The sequence below is a fragment of the Trachinotus anak genome, unplaced genomic scaffold, assembly GCF_046630095.1.
Source record: "Trachinotus anak isolate AG129_WGS33_773 ecotype Australia unplaced genomic scaffold, CSIRO_AGI_Tana_v1 ptg000008l, whole genome shotgun sequence".
In the NCBI taxonomy this organism is placed as follows: domain Eukaryota; kingdom Metazoa; phylum Chordata; class Actinopteri; order Carangiformes; family Carangidae; genus Trachinotus; species Trachinotus anak.
Window position 1 is genome coordinate 11147135 of NW_027273859.1, and position 21153 is coordinate 11168287.

At 38.3% G+C, this 21153-nt stretch overlaps 2 protein-coding genes across 3 annotated transcripts; one reads left to right on the top strand and one right to left on the bottom strand.

The window, feature by feature from the left end:
• The first annotated feature begins 646 nt into the window (after positions 1-646).
• On the top strand, positions 647-1947 carry nkx3-1 (NK3 homeobox 1). The gene is made up of 2 exons (XM_071484166.1): positions 647-913; positions 1261-1947. Exons 1-2 carry the CDS (start codon positions 721-723, stop codon positions 1659-1661), a joined length of 594 nt encoding a protein of 197 aa, XP_071340267.1. The 5' UTR covers positions 647-720; the 3' UTR covers positions 1662-1947.
• A 6078-nt stretch (positions 1948-8025) lies between these two features.
• slc25a37 (solute carrier family 25 member 37) lies at positions 8026-17679 on the bottom strand. Of its 2 annotated transcripts, XM_071482583.1 has the most exons (5): positions 17371-17501; positions 16858-16902; positions 12624-12852; positions 12298-12354; positions 8026-11184 (listed from the first exon to the last, which is right to left on the bottom strand). In XM_071482583.1, exons 3-5 carry the CDS (start codon positions 12844-12846, stop codon positions 10655-10657), a joined length of 810 nt encoding a protein of 269 aa, XP_071338684.1. In that variant the 5' UTR covers positions 12847-12852; positions 16858-16902; positions 17371-17501; the 3' UTR covers positions 8026-10654. The 2 variants fall into 2 exon arrangements, with proteins under 2 accessions (XP_071338684.1, XP_071338683.1); XM_071482582.1 differs by lacking the exon at positions 16858-16902 and having other exon boundaries at positions 17371-17679.
• Positions 17680-21153: the final 3474 nt, after the last annotated feature.

Below are 21153 nucleotides of genomic sequence, written 5' to 3' on the forward strand. Positions count from 1 at the left end.
ATATACACATAATACATCTGGAGATGAAGATTTTTGCTGGACATAATTGAAATTAAATTCTTAGATTGTTGTCAGTATCTAACTTAAATACTACATATCTGAGAATACACCGTTTACCGAATACACATTTGCTTTGTACTGGTAGTTTACTTGTTGTATATTTTGTATATGCCAAACAGTTCACTCCCTAGACATACAATATAGCATAGGTATATTATATACATTGGGTGTCAAGCTACAATACACAAAACATACAGTATCAATATAGTAGAGTATATATTTATTGATAAAGATCATATATGAGAAAATTCCACAAAAACTATGTGGGTTTTATACAGTTTAACATATAGAAACTGTGTATTTAGCATTATATGTTAGTCTGTTTCTTCCTTATGGGCAATTTATATGAATAGTAGCATTTCAAAAAGGCTAATTTCTCATACTACAGTAAAAGTCAAAAATATATTATCATAAGACACAATAATGTGATTGCTTAAATCTCCATGAAATTGAAATGAACAGGTATAAACAGAGTTTAGTGAGAGCACATAGTGTGCCACTTGTCCCGCCTTCCTCACTTGTCAGTCCAGTCTGGATGAACCCGCCTCTGCTCCCGTATAAATTCAGACTGTGTGAAAGTGTGAGGTGACACACTGCTTCAACCACGTCCCCCGCTGTAGCCATCTGGCACTGAGAGGCCTCTGACTGGTGGATTACTGGATGGAAATGTCTGATACAGTTAAACCTCTGACCTCCTTCCTCATAGAGGACATTCTCTCCATTAAGGACAACACAAGATTTAATGGCAGATGCTGTTCACAGAAGATGGAAAGATGTTCGCAGTGGAAAGAAGAATGTGAAAAGTTGTCGGAGAAACTCTGTCCTCAGGAGACAGCGTTTGGAGTGCACACAGGTGAGCAGCAGACTTTCAATGACAGGAATGTAACATAGATGGATAGATAACCCAATAAATTCTATGCATTTCACAGAACAATGTTTTAGACGGTAAATCAGTGTGAGATAAATCATAGGTCTGTATCATCAGAGGTTGCTGCTATGTATAGAAAAAGTTCTAAGGTGGGGGGAAATTTTTTCTGAAAGCTTTTTTTTTTTTTTTTTTTAATAGTGATTGTTGTTTACCAAAAGATCATGAAGTTCTTTTTGAACCACTACTTCAGAACCCGATATGCAGACTATACCATATTGATTTAAATACACAGTGTTCCCCATTAATGACCTGATCACATCTGTATTTCACAGAGTCTCTGGACACATCCTGTCCCAGCACCTCTGAGACCAGCAGTTATTCCTCCACGGGGAAACAGAAACGCTCCAGAGCTGCGTTTACACACCTCCAAGTGCTTGAACTGGAGAAGAAATTTAACCACCAGAAATACCTGTCCGCCCCAGAGAGGGCTCACCTGGCCAGCACCTTAAGACTGACTGAGACCCAGGTGAAAATCTGGTTTCAGAACCGGAGGTATAAAACAAAACGAAAGCAGCAAACATCAGAGTTCTGTAAGGATGTGTACAAAGCAGAGGGACTGGGCCTGAGAGAGGATTTGGTCCGCTCATCACTGATCACCTCCTTCTGCAAAGCTTACCAATACAGACCATACCTGTGGGACTACAGTGGCCCCTGGGGCCCAACGTTATGGTGAAGATGAAATGATGTATGAATCTATGATTTCTAATCATAAACCTACGTTTAGTATTCCTGATATTTAGGCTCTATGTTCCTTATGAAAGCTGATTATTTGTTATTTGAATCCAGTGTTTGACCATGTGTTACCCTCTGCCTTTTAAAATGGTTTTGTTCATGTTACACAAAAATCACACAAATCTCGTTGTATGGACATGATGTGGTTTTATGCAACAAACCATTTGATCACTGAATTCTTTTGTGGCATTGTTGATTAATTCATTAAAAAGATTGAAGCTAATACATTTTACCTGTCTTTAGAGCTTTCTGTTAATATATACAGAAAATAAATCATTTACAGTTTTGGGGAATACCTGTTATAAAACAAAGGTGAACTATGTTTCTGACATACTCAAATTGTTAAATGATAATAGATCATATAGTAATGTAGTTACATTTCTAATAGCCACTATGATATAACGTTTACTGTAAGAATAGCACGGTAATACTGACAATTTGAGTGTTATATATTGGAAAAATTTGAAGTAACTGTGTGGAGTTAATATGGTAAAACTACATAAGAAGATAAGACTAGACAGAGATGAGGTTGATATTGTAAATGGGGGCAAAAGAATGAGACCTGATTCCTTTAAAGAGCCCCTGACCTGATTACATGGAGATAAACTGCTCTTCAACTTTCCTGAAGTGACATCATGAGGAAAACTACAGTATGAAACAAAGATACTGCAGTTTCTTATCTGAGACATTTTGGTTAAAAGGACTCAGAGTGGCAGTCAATCAAAAATTATAAACTGATTAGTTCATACAGAAATTACACATAGTAGTGTTTTGGTCAAAGCACAATAGGAATGAAACAGAAAATGATATGAAATGAAATTAAGGTGACTGAAGTATGAAAAGTATCAGAAAAATAACCCATAAAGAGCAAGCAGCAACTAAGTAGCACTGATGAAAATCAAATGCATTAAATACACGTTTTAAACCTGGTTAAAGTTCATCTTTTTCTAAACAAGAGATAGTCAATGCCTCGCACATCAGGTTCAATCAGTTTTGCTTGTGCCACTGTGGCATGTAACAATGAACCCATCGTGTAGCTCACCTCATGAACATGATTATTATAGGAAAACAAAACCAGTTTGTTAACATGACTTCCACTGTGGGACGTACAGAGAGTAAGCAAGGGTGACGGCGATAAGAAACTGGAATGCCATCCAACACTGTAGTACACATCAGGCAGTGTTGGTTATTGGTGAAAATATGTGGTTGTATACTCTAGTGTTGGCCACTTTAAATACGCAGCACGCTGTGAGGATATACTTACTTACACTTCATATACACATATACATTTTAAAGTATTACTGGGTTTACTGCACCCAGGGGCTCTCTGCTTGTGGCTATAGAGCATGTGTATAATCTGGCTGCATTGCAGTTGCATTTAGCCTTTAGCTTAACGGCTGCCTATCGACGGCCATGCCACAAGGTATGTCCTTGAGCTGCCCTGCCACAGGTTTCAGATATGGTATGCGCTTTGTTATCTTTTAGAGTATTGATATTATCCATGCTTTGAATATAGAACTTCTTCTCCTTTTGTAATAAGATGGCCTCCTGTATGTATGTTGCCCTCAGCAGGTATAAGGTCACAGCCTCCTTCAGCACAAGGTTCAGTGCAGTTTGACTGTTCAAGCTTTTTTTGTGTGTGTCTGCGAGTAATATTCTGTGAATTTCCCCACTGTGGGACTAATAAAGGCTATCTTATCTTATCTTATCTTATTCTTCCCCAAATAAAATAATACTATCATCACAATTTCAGTTTATAATATAGAAAAAAATAACAGCATTATATTGTAACCTAATTATTACATGGTCTGGTTGCTGAGGTTAAATAAACATGTCTTTTGCAAACAGAAAAAAAATGAAATTATGAATGAGCTCATACTTGACAGTAAGTCATGCATCACATAATGCTGTGTCAGCTGACAGCTATTGACAGGTTTTCACAAGGCTTTTCTGCTGCTCCATTCAGTGCATCAAATCTGCCATTTCTCTATTTCTCCATGGATAGTTTTTCTGAGTTAACCACCATTGTTATTCTGTTTCCACCACAGGGAGCATCCCCGTGAATAAAACCATATACTATGAAGTAATGTATGACAATTATCAGAATCCAAATATGAATGAAACATACAGATACAGGTGCAAACTACTGTTATGCTTTGTACGAACCTTTTTAACAAGCTGAAAAGACAAGGATGTGCATAATTTAGATTAATGTAACTATAGGTTCATTGTTTCACCACAGGTTTACCAGCACAATATAACCAGTCTCTGACTATACTATACTTGGTTCAGTATTTAATGTGAATGAAAGCCACTGTACCAGAGCTTCAGTGACCGACTCAAACAGAGATGTATCCAATTTTCTTATACAAGTTTTGCATTATTATCAAATATTATGACATCATCGTAAAGTGTCAAATTTATAGGACAAGCATTTCAGCCTTTATTTGGATTCTGTAAAACATCACAAAGAAACAAAATAATATATATTCGAAGTATTGCAGGGTGTGGTTTATTCCTTTGCAGTATCTCCAGTATACATGGAGAGGAACTTTAATCACAATAGCCAAATGTGCCTCTTTGGACAAACAGGTGTGGTGTAACGGTGTAAAATGTGTAAAATGTGTCCTTTGGAGATTTCCATCATTTCCTAAAATGAAAAGGAAGAGTTCTCATCTACTGTGGTTTATGAGTTGTCAAGGAAATTGATTTACAAATTCACCATGAATTACTGTTAAATAATTCAGTCTTTCAGAATCCAGTTAATTGCTTATGAAGTAATTTTAAACTATGTATATAAAAGCTGTATACCAAGAAGAAGTATACCTAAGAAGTGAGTATATAAGCTGCTTCATGCAGGTCAGAATGCTGAGCCAACCGAGTACAGTGCCTAACAGTGCTGATAAGATGGCACGCAGGATTTAGAGCTTTACATATTTAAGAAGGGCAGGTTTGTAGTAACACAAGCAAAGTGTGAGCAGAGGACTGATGGAATTGATAGAGGGAGAGTTGAGAGCTCTCGCGCCAGTAACCCGTTGCTGCCCTCGTAGGGATTTGTCATGCACCTAGACAAGACATGTCAAAGAATTATTATCATCTTATTTTTCTGTCTTCTTTTCTATAACCTTTCTGTGAGGAGTTTTCACTTTGAGTGTATTATAAAGCTAACTAATACCATCCTGTTCAAAAAAGCATCTGAATGTCTTACAGTGTAGAAGCTGAAGAAATGAAACCAAACGTGAATCTTGAATCTTAATGATTTCCTTTAACTAAAGTGAGTTTTTATCAACACTGCCATCGGCTGCACCATTCATTCTAGGCTCTTGGAATAAACAGGTAATTAGACATGAAGAGGGCAGATAGCATCTGTTTTGACGGCATTGAAAATCTGACAGTATCTCTCAGTGTCTCTCAGGCTGTATATGCTCAGGCTCATCAGATAAAGGAGCTTGTTGAAGGGTGAAGCCGAAGGTATGGAGAGCTATTATAATTGTACTTGTCTTCATAATACCTGCACTTCCTCAAAGAGGAAGGCTCAAAGAGACACGGTTTTCACAAAGACAGAAGACTTAAAAACAACATCCTCATGTCTGTTTCATTCTTTTTCATTCTTCAGGGTTGGGGAGTGTCTCTAAATCTTTCCCTGCACCACCTGGATTAACTGGATTTGGCAAAAAGCAGTGAGCAGGAGATTATAACATTAGTGCTTTATCTCTTCCTCTGCACTTGGATCATAGATTTTGCAAGTACATGGCTACATAAAGATTTTCTGGGACGTGAAGACGAAGCTGGTGTAAATGCCACGGAATACAAAGTTAAGTCTCTGCTCTCAAGAGTTTATCTTCTTTGTCTATATATTTAGGGATCTGATTGTGAGGTGCAGTGAACAGTGTGGTCGTGGAGCCGTTGTCGTGCTCTTCAAGGTGGCCAATGATGCTTTGAAAAACAAGCAGATCTTCATAACAGATGAGGAGAAAACCAGAGCCCGACCACAAAGACAGCCTTTGTCAGTGCTCCAATATGCCGTGACTGTCTGACAAATTTGTTGGAGTTGATAAGAGGGTTTAAAACAGCCCTGATCTTTTCACATGGGAACACTCATAAACTTCCTCGGATAGGGTAACTGGATCCCTCATGTTACGGCACCAGTAGAGCAGCTGCCTTTCTTCTCCCATCAGCAGATACACTGCTGCAACTTGACTGATGGTTACCATTGATTGTGCTGCTGCAAACAGTGTGTATTTATGTGTGTGTGTGTGTGTGTGTGTGTGTGTGTGTGTGTGTGTGTGTGTGTGTGTGTGTGAGAGAGAGAGAGAGCAAGAGAGAGAGAGAAGGGAAAGAAACAAACAGAAAGAGAGAGAAGAGTAATTCACCAGTATGTTTATCTGTGGGGTAAAGCTAGAAAGTAGTGGGATAGTTTACTGCAGATTAAAGTGATTAGAGAAAAGTATGACAAGGACAGAGGACATGGGCGGACGGGGACGTTCATTGTGCGCTTCAGATAAACAACCTGCTCACGGACAAGGGCGAAAACTAAACACATCAGGGACAACAACGCTACAGCAAAAGTGTACGTGTCCTGAGGCATGTTGGTTTGAAATGAAGCTCTGCACTGTCTACATCTCAATAAAAAATCTGATCAGTCTGGTATTTCTGTCATTACACACTGTATCATGTATAGGACATAGTTGAAATATTTAAACATTTACCCTCATATAAACAGTAGAATTAGGAACAAAATGTTATAATAAAATATCACACGGATAACTGATAATATACACATGAGGACACTATGTCCAATCATTTCCCACCCATACCCACATGAATACAACATAGACAATGCATTAATAGTACAGGATTAGATGCAGACATGCTGAATGCCCTGTTGTTCACAGTTATCAAATTTGCAGGTGATCTGTTTATCTGTTGAAACGATGTCATTCAGATGTTAAGTGTTTCTGTTATTCCATCACAGTATAAAGGGATACAGCATACAGAGTAAAACTGAGGTAAATCTAGGTAAGAAAAAAAGAAGTTAAAAAGTTTATTCATTCAGTAATTTCCCTCATTAATGATAAACAATGAGATGTAGATGGAGAAGCAGAAGACCGCTGAAGTAAATCAACATATTGACTCCAAATCTCACATCAAGACTTGTAGGTGGTTTTTAAAACTCTTTTCTCTCTGAGATGATAATAATAATAATAATAATAATAATGATAATAATAAATGGACTGATCATAAAATCATCATGTATCTAAATTTTGTGCAGCGGTTCTAAACACACTGACAACACTTGTCAGCATCATCTTTGAGTCTTGTTTTCCATGTGACTGTGACCCTTTAAACAATACCATACTGCCCTCTGCAGGAACTCCTGCAGGATACAGGCTTTGAAGGGTTGATCCACACAAATTTCAAATAAACATATTCTGTTACTTATTGCCACTGGTTTTCAGCTGTGCAGATAGTTTGGGTTTTCAAACACTTGTCTCTTGGCTTGTGATGCTCACAGCACTGTAACTGTAGAAACCGTCCTGAAGGTTGTATAGGTGTGAGTACCAGTAACTCTGGATAATCCTCACAGTTTGCTATGAAGATCCTCTCTGAAGTATGTTCAACTAAACAAACAGCCCCTGAGAAAACTATTAATTTCTTTTTTTTTTAATGTAATTTATCATTGATGTAAGCAATGTGCTTTTCCAGGCATATATTGATGACTGAACCAACTGCAAGCAGGGCCAAAACTTTTCTATAAACAGAACCAAAGTATAAATACTCAGTATGAATATTTTCCCAGAGCTTGTTCACTGACTGTATCTTGCAGTGTGTGTCTGTGCTGGTTTTTAACATCCCCCCAAAACAAAAGGTCCTTAATGTTTTCAGTGTTAGGACAAAACTGTGCAAAACAGAAAATAAACCATTTGGTCTTAAAGGGAAATTAGGTTGATGGGTCAAATATTCCTGATTATTTTACCATAAAAGTGTCAACTTCATATCATTCATGTTTTCCTCAAAGCTTTGACTCTTTTGAAGTTGGTAGCACTGATCACAACTGTCATTTCTTTGTAATTAAGAATAATTTATCCAAAGAGCAGTTAGATACAGTATTGCATCATTTTTAGGTTGTTTGTTTTTTGTTAATGTAGAATTATCACATAGTTACACTGGAAAGGAGGTAATGACAGATGAAAACAATAAAACAATCCTTCCTAACATCTGAAAGACACAGAATTTAAATAGTCAAGCAAATCAAAGCAAATACTGAATTAGTTCAGAAAAAACCCCCACAAAAAACACAGCAGTCATCAGTCGCTTGTTTATTTCAGCTCCAGTGTTACATACTGTAGCAGCATTATTACAATCATTTCATATTTGCATGTTCAAACTTCAAAGCATTCCTCTTGTGGAGATGGCACTCAGCAACAAAAAAATCATCCCAACTCCCATTTGAATCATTTGTGCGTAAATAGCATAAAAATATTTACATTATGAAAATCCTCACACAGAACGACAGCTCTCCTGTCTCCTTTAAAACGTAAGCATCTATTAGAAACACTACTTTAACATGTTAAAATTACTTGGACACTCAAGTTGTAACACAGTTTAGATAATCATGGTGACGATTATGAACTGACACCTCAAAGGAATGACACAAGAGGGAAAAGTGTGGAGTGCAAGTGTAACGCAATAAATCAAAAACTATCCTGACTGGCTTCATTTTATTTCTTATCATGTGATTACCTTAATTCAGAAGGGTTTTGTCAGTGTCAACAGCCTAACATACTGTAACTGTGACTGCAACTGTGATTAGACTTAGATTAAAATGAAACAGTTGTATGAGCCTATGCTAATTAAGTGAAATTCATATTGCACATATTGTAACTATATTCAATATAAGTAGTTTATATTCTCTCAATAAAAAACAGGTCACAATATAATTTTCCAAACATTCTGAAAACTTTCCAAAATATTCATGATGACATACAATTTCAAGTCTGAGCTGCTTTTGCTCAGGTACTTTATGAATGAAACTTGTCAGGGGAGAAAATGAAAATGCTCAGGCACAAAAGACTTTTCTGACATATACAAGATATACAACAAGCATGTCAAGGTTAATGAAAGATACTGAGGAATTCAAGTGATGAGGCAATTTAACCCTACTCTGAGTGCACACTATGGGGGAAGGGTCAAAGACAACTCACAGCAGACGGGCTCACAGCATCATAATTACAGGTTCAAAGTAAGATGCATAGAATATAATGCATGTCTTTGGTATATTATTAATTACCCAACTGTACAAGCATGAAGAATTTGTTGCCAAGGGGTTCATGAGACCGATGGAATCTGATGAACTCCCTGAACTTTTCCAGAGTAAGAAAAAAACGTTCATAATTAAAACAAATAAATCTGGCTGCTTGCTGGATTACATCAATATCTGGAGGAATGTCTTGACGACTGAATCAAAAATAGACAATAGGCTGGAGAGAGCAGTGAGCACACAGGAAATGTGTAACTACAACAGGACGAGTGACAATAAAAGAAACAGCATTGCCTGCTTACCAGCTGATCTGATCAGGCTTTTACTTAACGATGTGTGCCCATCATCATTGGTCAGTTTCAAAACAAAATTAAAGTCACGATGTTACATTTTGGATGTAGTCTGCACTTAAAGTTTCAGCCAAAGTTATACTCAAAATATTTTTTATATACAATCTATAACCTTTAGGTTAAAAGGTCAGGATGACACACAAACATCGCACCAGTATAAAAGCACAAAAAGGTTGAGACACGGCCACCATCTCAAGTAACAGACTTATTTGATCCACCTCTGGACCTGCATAACAAAGTTTCTCAGAAATAGTCACCTTCAAAATATATATTCATGTTTTTGAATACATATAAACAAGCTGCCCTCTTTCTGCAACAGGTTATTGTGCATAATTGAGGAGTGTTGTAGTACTGCGCTTCAACAAAGCAAATAACTGGACCACTATGGCCAACACATTGTGATGCTGAGAGACGGTCTCTCAGGGGAGAGAACATGGTATTTTGCACTTAATGCAAAAAAACAGTAACAAAATAACAAGAGAATTTCTGCAGACCGGCTTCTGGCATTGGGTGCAGAGATAAAAATTGAGAGAAAAAAAACGAGTTTAGCATGTTCAGATTTGACAAATGTGACCAATTATGACATAAAGAGCCACAGTAAAATTTTATCTTATAACACAATCTTACGCTTTTTTGATACAACTTGGAACAAACAAAAATGAAAAAGGTGAAGCAGTGTTTAATATTTATCAGGCACTTGGAAAGCGCGACTGTCCTGTCCACTGTGGAGTGGAAAAAAGGAATGTGTTGTAATGGTTCTTTATAAATACACCATGAAATAAAACAAACAAACACCATTGTGTTTCTTCCGCATCCATAAAATACAGGCCTCAGAAAGCTAACAAAATAAATTAAAAGTTCCAATATTAAGAACTATAAACATCATTCAAGACAACGTAGTTACACGTTCACCACATGTAGAAAAGAGAGTTTGGAGAGTTGTAGCTGATGGGTTTGTGGAGTGGAAGAGGAAGAAGATGACATTCTTTTATTTATATTATATATATATATATATATATATATATATATATATATATATATATATATATATATATATATATATATATATGCGCCCTTCCAAGAATAGTCATCTCTCTGCATATCCTGGCTGTGCAACATCATCCTAACTCAAAAACACAAACACACTTCAAGAATGAGCAATAACAAGTGCTATTCGCTGCCACACCTTTACCTTAGTGATTTCCCTGTGAGACAACAACTGATTATTTCCTCAACAGTGGAAAGACAAGTTGAGCTCGCACACCTCTAGGCTAGAGCTTTCTTTTATCAGTCTAGGTGTGGGTTGCTTCAACATACTTTCCATTACAGTGGACCAGGTCCTGCCTCTTGTTCCAGCTGCTGCTTTGTCAGGAAGTACTTGAAGAACTCGTACACTGACCAGGCAATGGCGGTCGAGGGCATCTGGTATATAACCCTTGCTTGAACCCCTTTGAAGAAGGCTGTCGGACCACCAAGCTGGTACACTGTCCTGAAGGCATTAGCCATTCCTGTTAAGTGGCCGCTGATGTTCATGGAGTTGAGCGCTACATTCTCTTGTGTGTTGAGCAGCGTTTTACAGACGTCAAGTGGAGTGGTTATTGCTGCGGAAACAGCTCCCGCTATTGCCCCCGACACTATGTGGCTGCCGGGGTGGTAATGTCTGTGGGGGTTTAAATGTTCCTGCATCAGCTCGTAGGTGATGAAGTGAACGGCCTGGAAGGGGATGTTCATGGTCAGCTGTGTGCTGTAGCTGCGGTAGAATGCTCCAATGCCCTCGGTACGTGTTACTGTTTGAACGCAGTCCCAAAGTCCTCGATATGGAGAGTTGTACATTTGCATCCTCTGCTTTACCACTGAGTCACGGAAGGAAACAGAGATCCACGTTAGCATGTTTTATTACATGCATTTTATATGCATTCTCTACAATTATATACTTTGCATAAAAATATCTCAAATAACATGAAAAGTATAGGCTTTTAAAAGACCAAGGGATTTGTTAGGTCAAAAAAATTATTACCATATTATAAAAATAAGTATTTCTTATGTTTTAAATAGATTTAAACTGTGTTAACTGGCAAACCATACAGTTATCAATGAACATATTTATACCTGACCAAAGACAAATATAAAACAAGATGAGATGAAAGTGCACAACAGCAATCTCTGCAGATGGACAAAGGATTTTGGGATGATGCCAAGGTTAATCTAACCAACATGTCTGAATCAAATCAATCATTTCATTAATAATACTTTGCTTACCAGTACAGTCCAAAAAGGGTGTTAATATCTGCCTTTTTAAAAAAAGACAGAGTTTTCTATATTTTTCTTCAATACGTTCCATAAAAGAACCAAAACCAACAATGCATTAGTTTGTCTGTCTGATCTGTCTACCCTGTTTGTGGCCACCAGCCCCAAGCCATTTTGTAAACAGGAGTAAGAACTGCATTTACTGGGGACTATTTCCTGCTGCGGATTAATACACATTTGGTGCACTAGTGAGCATCTACTGCAGCAACACAGTGTCTGTGGGATCGTCTCAAGATAAACTACAGTGCCCATGTACAATGTAATGAAGGAACATATAGTACAATACTGTGGATCATTGATGTTTTTGAAAACAATGGAGTAATATAGCTCAGATGAATGAAGTAAATCAGGCTTTAGATGAACAGATAATACTTGTCATTAGGATGGAGTCCATCCCAGCTAACATGGGGCAAGACGCCAGTGGCCAGTCAATCACAGGGTTCACACAGAGACAAAGAACCATTCACGCTCACATTCACACCTACGGGTATTTTCAAGTGTCCGACTAAGGCCAACAAACTGCATGTGCCTCGGTCTGTGGGAGGTAACTGGTGCACCGGCTCGAGCACAAAAGCACAGGTTCAAACCCAGAACCTTCTTGAGTGAGAGGGGACAGTGCTAACCACTGCCCCACCTTTATAGGTTTTTTTTTTTCTTACCTTCAGCTGGGTTCATGACTGCATCATGGAGAACAGTGGCTACGCTACCGGCCACACCTGTCAAAATATAAACACATCTTGTTCATTCTAAACCAGTGACTCTGTTTACAACAATTTGAACTAGTTTTTTCTTGGTGTTTACATGCTAAAGAACAGCCACACATCCCAGTTAGCATTTTTCATGCTCTGTTCTTGCCACTGCAAACAGGATATGGCATTAACATGACTTATCCTAATAACATTCCTCCAGGCCATGTTGCTTAGCCTAGTGTAAAACAGTTAGTATGACAATCAAGTGATTTGTGTTGAGTCGTGGGAACTCATACCATTGGCTAAATGGCTGTTGCCTCCGCTCTGAATGACGTCACTTAGTGAGCGCTTGACCCGCTCATAGCAGGCGAAGTAGAGCGCATGGGCAGGTCCTGCTCCCATCATGGTGATGTTGAGGCCCCTCAGTGGTCTGGAGATCCCCTCTGTCTGGATGATCCTTTTCAGAGCCTCATACACACTCCTATACTGTGCATTAGGGTCTGGTTGCAGGCTCTGCATCCTTGTCTGGGGAAACAAAGATATGTTTAAACCACTGTATATCATTTGGACCAGTTTGCTCTCCATGAATCCGACTGTAAGTGGCTTTAAAGTGGGCACCTGGTATAAGTCTAATCATGATTCCTTGATGCATTGTTCCTTTTAATGCTGTCACATTGTTCTGACAGTAAGTGCTCTTGGCAGCAGCAAGGTCCCCTCTGAGTGATGTGTGTCTCTTGCAAGGCTGGTGTGGGAGGCTGTGGCAGCTCTTTGTTTTATTCCACCATGCCAAGTTATCTGGCCAGCACAAAGCATGTTTTTTATTTGTGAGGAGATCTGCAGCTGACTCAGGAGATAGGCCAAGTCTATCTTCCTCACCATGTTCCCCTGTGTTTCCTTCCTTTTGCTTGACAATAAAGTATCAATTACATTTCCGTTTGATACAGATTTGGGAACTTGGGGCACACAAAAGCTGGTAGCATGGTTTACGTTTTAGGTTTTTGTGGCTGGATTCAGCACTACATATTGCACTGTTGCATTAATATCTACAGCTAATCTGACTCTTAAATTATGCTGGGGACAAAGTGAAATGCAGACAGTTTCAACTGTACCCTCAGACTATGAATAGTGAATGCCTGATGACAAAAAAAAAATCTCACGCACTGAAAAACATTACCCAGGTACTTCTTCAGGATCTAAAAGCCAGAGATAATACTCAAGGTTTAACCATAGAAAAAAGATAAAACTTAAGGAAATTAAGAGATGGTTAGGTTGTTGTAAAAAAAAGGTAAAGATAGGTTAATATTTGGGAAAGATTGTGGTTATAGCTTAAAAAAGCCAACATTACTTGTTGATCTATGATGGTTAAAGTTGGACAAGATGGCAGAATGAATAACCTCTGCACCTGGCACATTGCTTCTTGGACTGACAGTGACCACCAGACCACTGAAGTTTATCTTTCAACAATAAAATCACTATTGGCTGGCATATTATTTTGAGTTTTTTAAATTTTTCAAAATTTGGCATCGTATCAGCTTTAAAATATGGCTGTGAAAGATTTGTTTTAGCTGTGTACCTAACACAAGAGTACAAGCAACTGCTGCTGATATAAAAATAAATTAGTCCAGTTTTTACAGTTGCATTTGTCTTAAAAAGTCACTTTCACATTCAGTTTTACACATCTTTACATTATTTATAATATGGGAGAAGTAGCAGTAGTATGGTAAACACCTGGTGGTAGAACTACGTTAAACACAAGTTGTATACATTAGCTATTAACATCACTATCATGGTCTACTGAGGTGACAAACAGGTATAAACAGGTAAAAATCTGTTTATTCACTGAATCATCCTGAAAAGGGAACACTCTCATCTATAAGAATCACCCTGTGTCCTATCTTTGTAATTCAGCTTTTGAGATTGTGGTTCTATGGCCGTTTACTAATCAACACAACAGAAGAGCAATTGCATACACACACCCTACACTGAGTGAGGCTGATTTCAAATGTGCCAACACTGATAAGGTCCCCCTCCTACCATTAGTACAGGCTACTCCCTGAGTCCTAGCTGTGTCTTGTGCTTTACTGCGAGGCTGAAATATACAGCAGATGGATTGCTACCACACCCAATGCCCCATAACAACAAAGTGAAAACAGAATTTTAGACATTTCATTATTTTTTTTTTTTTTAAATAACCAACTGAAAAATCAAATTGACATAAGTATTCAGAGCATTTGCTATGCCACTTGAAATTTAGCTCAGGTTCCTCCCATTTCTCTTGATCATCTTAGAGATGTTTCTACACCTTGACTGGAGTCCACCTGTGGTACATACAACTGATCGGACATGATCTGGAAAGGCACAAACAATTATATCAGAGCAAAAACCAAGCCATGAGGTGGAAGGAGCTGCCTGTAGAGCTCAGAGACAGGATTGTGTTGAGGCACAGATCTGGGGAAGGCTACAAAAAAATCTGCTGCATTGAAGGTTCCCAAGCCCATAGTGGCCTCCACCATTCTTTAATGGAAGAAGTTTGGAGCAACAAGGACTCTTCATTGAACTGGTTTCCCAGCCAAACTGAGTAATCAGAGGAGAAGGGCCTTGGTAAGAAAAGTGATTGGACACTCTGGCTGAGCTCCAGAGATCCTGTATGGAGATGGGAGAAACATCTCAAAGATGATGCAGAGAAATGGGAGATACCTGAGCTAAATTTAGTTTCCCTATTTAAATACATATTGAGAAAATTCTAAAATTCTGTTTTCACTTTGTCAATATTGAGTGTAGATGTAGAGTGATGTGGGGGGAAAAAATGTTTTTGCATAAGGCTGCAATAACAAAATGTGAAAAAGTGAAAGAATCAATTGCAGTGTAGGCTCTTAAGTCTGAATGAATGCATCGGACTCTGTCACCGATGTCTTACATGTCTGTTTTTCTAACCTGTACATTGCAATTGTTACATAAATAGAAAAAATAGGAACCGTGATGAAGTCCTTTCATCAGTTTAGCTCGACTGAAATTTCAAAACAGTCTGTTTCATCTCGCACTGATCGAACTGAATGGGCACCACACACAACAACTGAGGGGAGCTTGTGAAAACTTTAAGAGAAAACCTTAAGAGGAAATGGCAACAGTGGTTTGTGTAACAAAGGCCTATTGGGTTCATTGGAAATATGTCAAGACTAAGACACTGAAACAAAGAGGATATAATGACTTCTTTTTTTCTTGCAGTTTGTCTGTGCCACATCAAGATTATTGTTAGGATAGAGCAGCATGCCGAATTATCAAAACAACACTACATTGTTAGAAAACAATAGCTGAGCAGAAGAAAGAGGATTGCAAGGGCAAGGGTCAAAATCAACAGTTTGTGATTTGCTTTGCAGACACATGCTAATTTTTAATAAGCTTAAAAAAACATTTTCATTTAGTTACTTAACTCTCACACTCCGTGGCTTTAAGATGGCCTTCATTAGTGAACAAATTTGGGGTATACAGTACTGGAGTCAAGAGGGAAGCCTCTGTCTACAAACTCAAGTGATTCCTGCCATTTATTTGTATTATTAAAGCTGGTCCAACAATTTAAAATTTCAAATCATAATCTGTCTACCTCTGTGAAAACCACTGTATTTCACTTAAAACCTGCATATGAGCAGTGACCTGTCAAGTTGATATGCAGCCCTTTCAATCAACATATAAAAACTGGCTTTTTGATTGAAATGTTTTCAAGATCAAGTTTACTTTTCTTTTTTATTAGTGTGAGAGTAACTGAAATCAAATGATAATACTATGCTCATTATTTTCCTACCTCCAAAATATCTAGTGACGGCAAACATTTGAAGAAAGAACAAAGTTCCTCAATGATAAATTGAAATCTGAATCACATTTTGATTGTACCATATATTAATGTTACAGCTATTTTGTTCATCAATGTTTTTAAATGAGAAATAGCTGCAGGTCAATTTAGTCCAACTAATTGTTTCAGTTCTACTGTGTATTGCATTGGTTGCTCTCTAACAAGCACAGAAAGAGCCTCTCACTTATACTGTACATTTTCAATATTGGATTTTGTACATAACAATAATTCCATCCTTTTTTATGAGCACTACCCTGCTGGTTTATTGTCCATTTATTTATTTTTATATATATCTACTGTATATGCACTTTGCTGCTGTTTGTAGTATCTGGTTAGATGTTGAACTGCAATTTGTCTGACCTGTATGTACTGGTGAGCAAAGACAAAGTTAAATCTAACCTAATAAATATATGTCTCGATCATAAACATTTAAAATTTAGAGTTGATTTACAAGTGTGATCGTGTGACTTTTAAGTCATGGTTCTCTACTGAACAGGGACACAGTTGACATTTGTTAACAAGTCAGTGCATCGATCAGTGGTCACAAAAAAATACTTTAGTAACACTGTAAAAACTCACTGTTTACCCGTTAACAGGGGCAGTATGGAGGTGGTTAAGAGACCAGTTTTAATCTTCAAGCCATTTTGACATCTATTACAGCCAAGCACTTGACCTTCACTTACCCTATGTCAGTAATAGGGTCAGTCTGGATAACTCATTTCGTTTCACTGTATGAAAAAAAAAACTTGTGACACAGAATAAACGCAGACATAGCATGGAAATGTGCTTTTACACAGCAGCATGAGCTCATGTTAAAATGCCGATGCCTTGCTAAGTAATGTCTAACTTGGTAAATTAAGGTGGACGTTCAGCAAGCTTGCTATGTTAGCAAAGTTAATGGTTATATCGAAGAAGAAGTGAAAATAGTAAACTCTTAATGCTTGCTCGGTTCGGGTAGCACATTTTAATTCCGTTTCAATTTGTTCTCGCCTGCGTTATTGGTCTGTTAAGTCTCCTTGTAACCAGCAGGTTGTCGTGTTTAAATTAGCTAACACCGAGGCTAACCATGGATGGGCAGCTCGCACATTTTGCAGCTAACGCTTGTTAGCCGGCGGTAGCTGACAGTTAGCAGTGCCGTGCAGCTAGTTAGTGAATCAGCTGCAAAACAAGTGTGATTTGCCGCCGAGCAGCGTTACCTTGACAGAGTCCACGGGGTACATCACCGTGTGCTCCAGTATGCCAGCCACGGCTCCCGCTGTCATGTGGGTCGACACTGAGACATGAGGTGGCAAGCTCTCGTAGTCACCGTCACTGCTAAAGGGCTCTTCGTCATTGCCTTTGGTTTGAGACATCTCCAGTGTTGCCACCACACTGTCCGAGGTCAACTCCATGCGTGGGGAGCGCTCACGGTGGGTCTTCTGTGTGAGATAACGCTCAGAGGAGAACTGGCGGCGTGGACGACCACAACATCTTCACTACTTAGTGGAGTTGCAGCGCCCGTGTGACGTCGGCGGCAGGTGGGCGTGTCTCAGGAAAGCATGGACCAATCATGTCTTAGCTGTTCATCAATGGGGCGGGCTCTCTGCTTGTGGCGGCCAATGAAAAGTTTCTGTGGTAGCTTCTCTGACACTTCACAGCTCTGCTGTTATGTCAGTTTCTGCGCATCCCTGCCTGAGGTGGGTTTCTCCCTCAAAGTTTTCGAAAGGTTTTGACAGTAGTGTAATCGTACAGTCCTGCTTCGATAGATAGAGAAGATAAACAGGTTTGGTCTCCTTATCAGGCAGCATCTGTTGAATACTACGGCAGAGAAATCGTACAATTTTCCTTCTTCACATGGACATATCTCCATCTTGTGGTTTCTTCACACCGTGTAAGGTTGTACCCCTGTTGGAAGATACATTTTCAGACTTTTAGGCAACTTGAGCAAATGTGGTAATAAGATAATAAAGCATACAGATAAAGTTTCTTCAAAGTTAAGTCAAGTAAGAGTACAGAAGTAACAACCAAAATGAATCACTGGTTGCTTATTAAAAGTGCTCATTATGCAGAATGGCCCCTTACAGTCAGTATTAATAATATAACAATATACTGCAGCATTGATTGACATGTAAACATCTATTTTGTGTCGTAGTTGGTTGAAATTAAACCAATTTTAACTTGTTTGTATATTATCTAATTGTTTAATTGCAAATACTGCCTCATATTTTATTAACTGATCATATGTATTTGTAATAAAATCTCAAAGGATTTCAAAGTAACTACAGCAATTAAGTGACAAAACCAGACATACTGAAGTACAATTGCTAAACATTAATATATGAAGTTAATGTAATTTGTTTCTGTCCATTGTATAGTATATCGCCCCGAACATTAACAGAATTTTCACTTTTAAATAATTGTTTTGTTGCTTATTTCTTTGTCTGGACACACATACTAAGTTGTTATTTCTCTTATTTTTACAGTTATAGGGGTTTTTTGTTTGTTGTTTTGTTTTTTGCAATACAGAGACACATAGTTTTTCAAGTTTTAAATCAATGGGGAAAACATTCAGCTGCTACTGTAGTCGTACTGCTAAACTGTTCCAGGGACTGGTGCTTACACTAGAGTTTTTGGTGCCACTTCTATTGTTTCACTGGATTGAAGATTTTTATCAAATAATTTGTCATAAAATTAATTGTATAAATAATAATTTTTTAAAAAGGCACTGAGGAACCAGAGACCAAAAAGGGCTGTCTGAAACCAGGTCTGTGATGTCTAAATGACAAATGTGGGAAAAAAGTAGATTGAGCGCATGTATTTAAAATAAAGTGAGCTTTCACAAAACCCCTACACCACCCTCTCACCCGCTCCTAAATTTGAACATTCTGATCTGCAAACATCATCCCAACTTCACGTCATGTGGACAGTCATATGAAATAGCCTAGAGGGAATACAGAAGCCTCTTTGCAAAAGAGTGCGCTACATCCATGCTTTGCAGATTAGATGTTGCTAATTTACAGGTGCAAATTAACTTCTTATCTAATGAAAATTCAAGGACCCCTGACAGATATCTGTCATTATAATAAGACTAAATGGATGTCATTTAGTCTCATTATAATCTCTTATTCTTAATAATTTATGTTTTGTTTTGTTTTTTGTTTTTTTTTTTTGGCTGTGCCATCCTGTCTCTTATTGCATGACGGAAGTTTAAATTTCACCTTGATATCCAACTGGAGGTCAGTTTGTGTTTGTGTTTCACCTGATTCGACCGAACATGCCAAAGCTATAATAATTATCTTTAGAGCAACTGAGTTGAACTTGATCTATTAACTATCCTGTGTCACTCACCATTGGCTGAAACATAAGCTCGACACACACAGCGCACTGCAGTGTCTTTGTGGGTGTGTCAGCGAAGCAGCGTGACACATCAGTGACTCAGCATTATAGGAGGCTGTTGGCATGTGAAAGAGCCACTTGTTACGCAGTGTTGTTAAAGTTGGTTTAAACATGTTCACAAAGGTAACCACAGCCAGACTGACAGTGAAAACCTTGTGCTAGGGGAAGTTACCTAGCCTACTGTCTGTAACCACCTCTTTATCACACACTTTGACATACAGATATGATTGAGGTAGAATGGTTAAAACCCTGTTCTTCACTGGTAACTACAAGGGTCTGCCATTTCAGTGAAATAGATCATGTATTCAGTTCAACTCACAGGTACAACAGAACCAAATATGTGAGTAGTTAACCAAACATGTTGTATGATATGGATGGTGGTCATGTATGGATATCAGTGTCTTCCCATCCAAGTGCCAATCTGTAAGTGCAACAATAAACTGACTGTGGAAGTTGCGGTGGTTGAAGGAAACAAATACCGTTCTGTGGAGACCACACAGGAGGGTCTACTGTGTCCCACATGCGGAGTGGATCATGTATTAATACTCCCCGCTCACAGCCCATCAGGTGCTGCACTGTACTGTGCCTACATTGTGTTTTGAACGGGTGGTTGGAATGATGCATTGGTCACTATACATATTGCCACGAGCTGAAGAGACTCACTCATTCAAATTTAGCAATTTCATTCTGCATCTGATGGATGGACTTAGTGTTTTGGGGCAGCCAATGAAAGGTTTCAGTGGTAGATTCCTCTGACACTTCACAGCCCTGCTGTTTCTGTGCATCCCCGCTTGCCACCGTTTTCTCTGTCAGAGTTTTGAATGGGTTTGACAAAAGTGTAATCGCACAGTCCTGCTTGAACAGATAAATGGGTTTGGTCTCCTTATCAGGCAACATCTGCTCATTCATACTGTAGAGAGATTGTACAAATGTCCTTTTTCAGAGGGACATATCGCTTCCTCACACTGAATATAGTTGTACTAGTGGTGGAGGAACTACAATTATTGTTTTGTGGTTGTATGCCTCCATCACTCAGACTAGTTTAAGGTTACATCCCAGTTTATCCAGAATCATGTATAATATGAACTATTCATGTGAAATTTTGTCCTGAATTCTTTGGTTATGGGTAACTTTGTTTGTTTGATATGAAGCATCCAGATCCCTCAGGTCATCTGGGACAGGTTTACTTAGTGTTCCCAGGATCAGAACCGAGCAAGATGAAGCAGCTTTTAGCTTCCTGAACACCTGAGATCTGCCGAAACTATCATTTAAATCATGGCTTAAAACGTTACTATTTGCTGCAGCTTACCAATAAATCACATACATTTGCTTGTTTTAAATGCCTTTTATCACTGCCGCACTTCTTTTAAAATTACTTATTCAAATAAATGCAATTTCAATGTCATCTTAATGTTCTATTTTTTATGTATTTCCATACATCTGAAGAGCACTTTGAATTGCCTTTTGTCTGAATGGTGCTATATAAATAACTTGACTGACCAATGACCTTTGACCACCAAAATCTAAGCAGTTCTTCTTTAAATCCAAGTGAATGTTTGTACCAAATTTGAAGAAATTCCCTCATGGTGAGCTGACCTATTGTC

Excerpts from the sequence above, each read along its gene's own strand:
- nkx3-1 (XM_071484166.1), top strand. The coding sequence starts at position 721 with ATGGAAATGTCTGATACAGTTAAACCTCTGACCTCCTTCCTCATAGAG. Across the intron at positions 914-1,260 it reads AGCGTTTGGAGTGCACACAG|AGTCTCTGGACACATCCTGT; the intron begins GTGAGCAGCAGA and ends TGTATTTCACAG.
- slc25a37 (XM_071482582.1), bottom strand. The coding sequence starts at position 17,565 with ATGGAGTTGACCTCGGACAGTGTGGTGGCAACACTGGAGATGTCTCAA. Across the intron at positions 12,355-12,623 it reads CAACAGCCATTTAGCCAATG|GTGTGGCCGGTAGCGTAGCC; the intron begins GTATGAGTTCCC and ends ATATTTTGACAG. Across the intron at positions 11,185-12,297 it reads AGTCATGAACCCAGCTGAAG|TGGTAAAGCAGAGGATGCAA; the intron begins GTAAGAAAAAAA and ends TCCGTGACTCAG.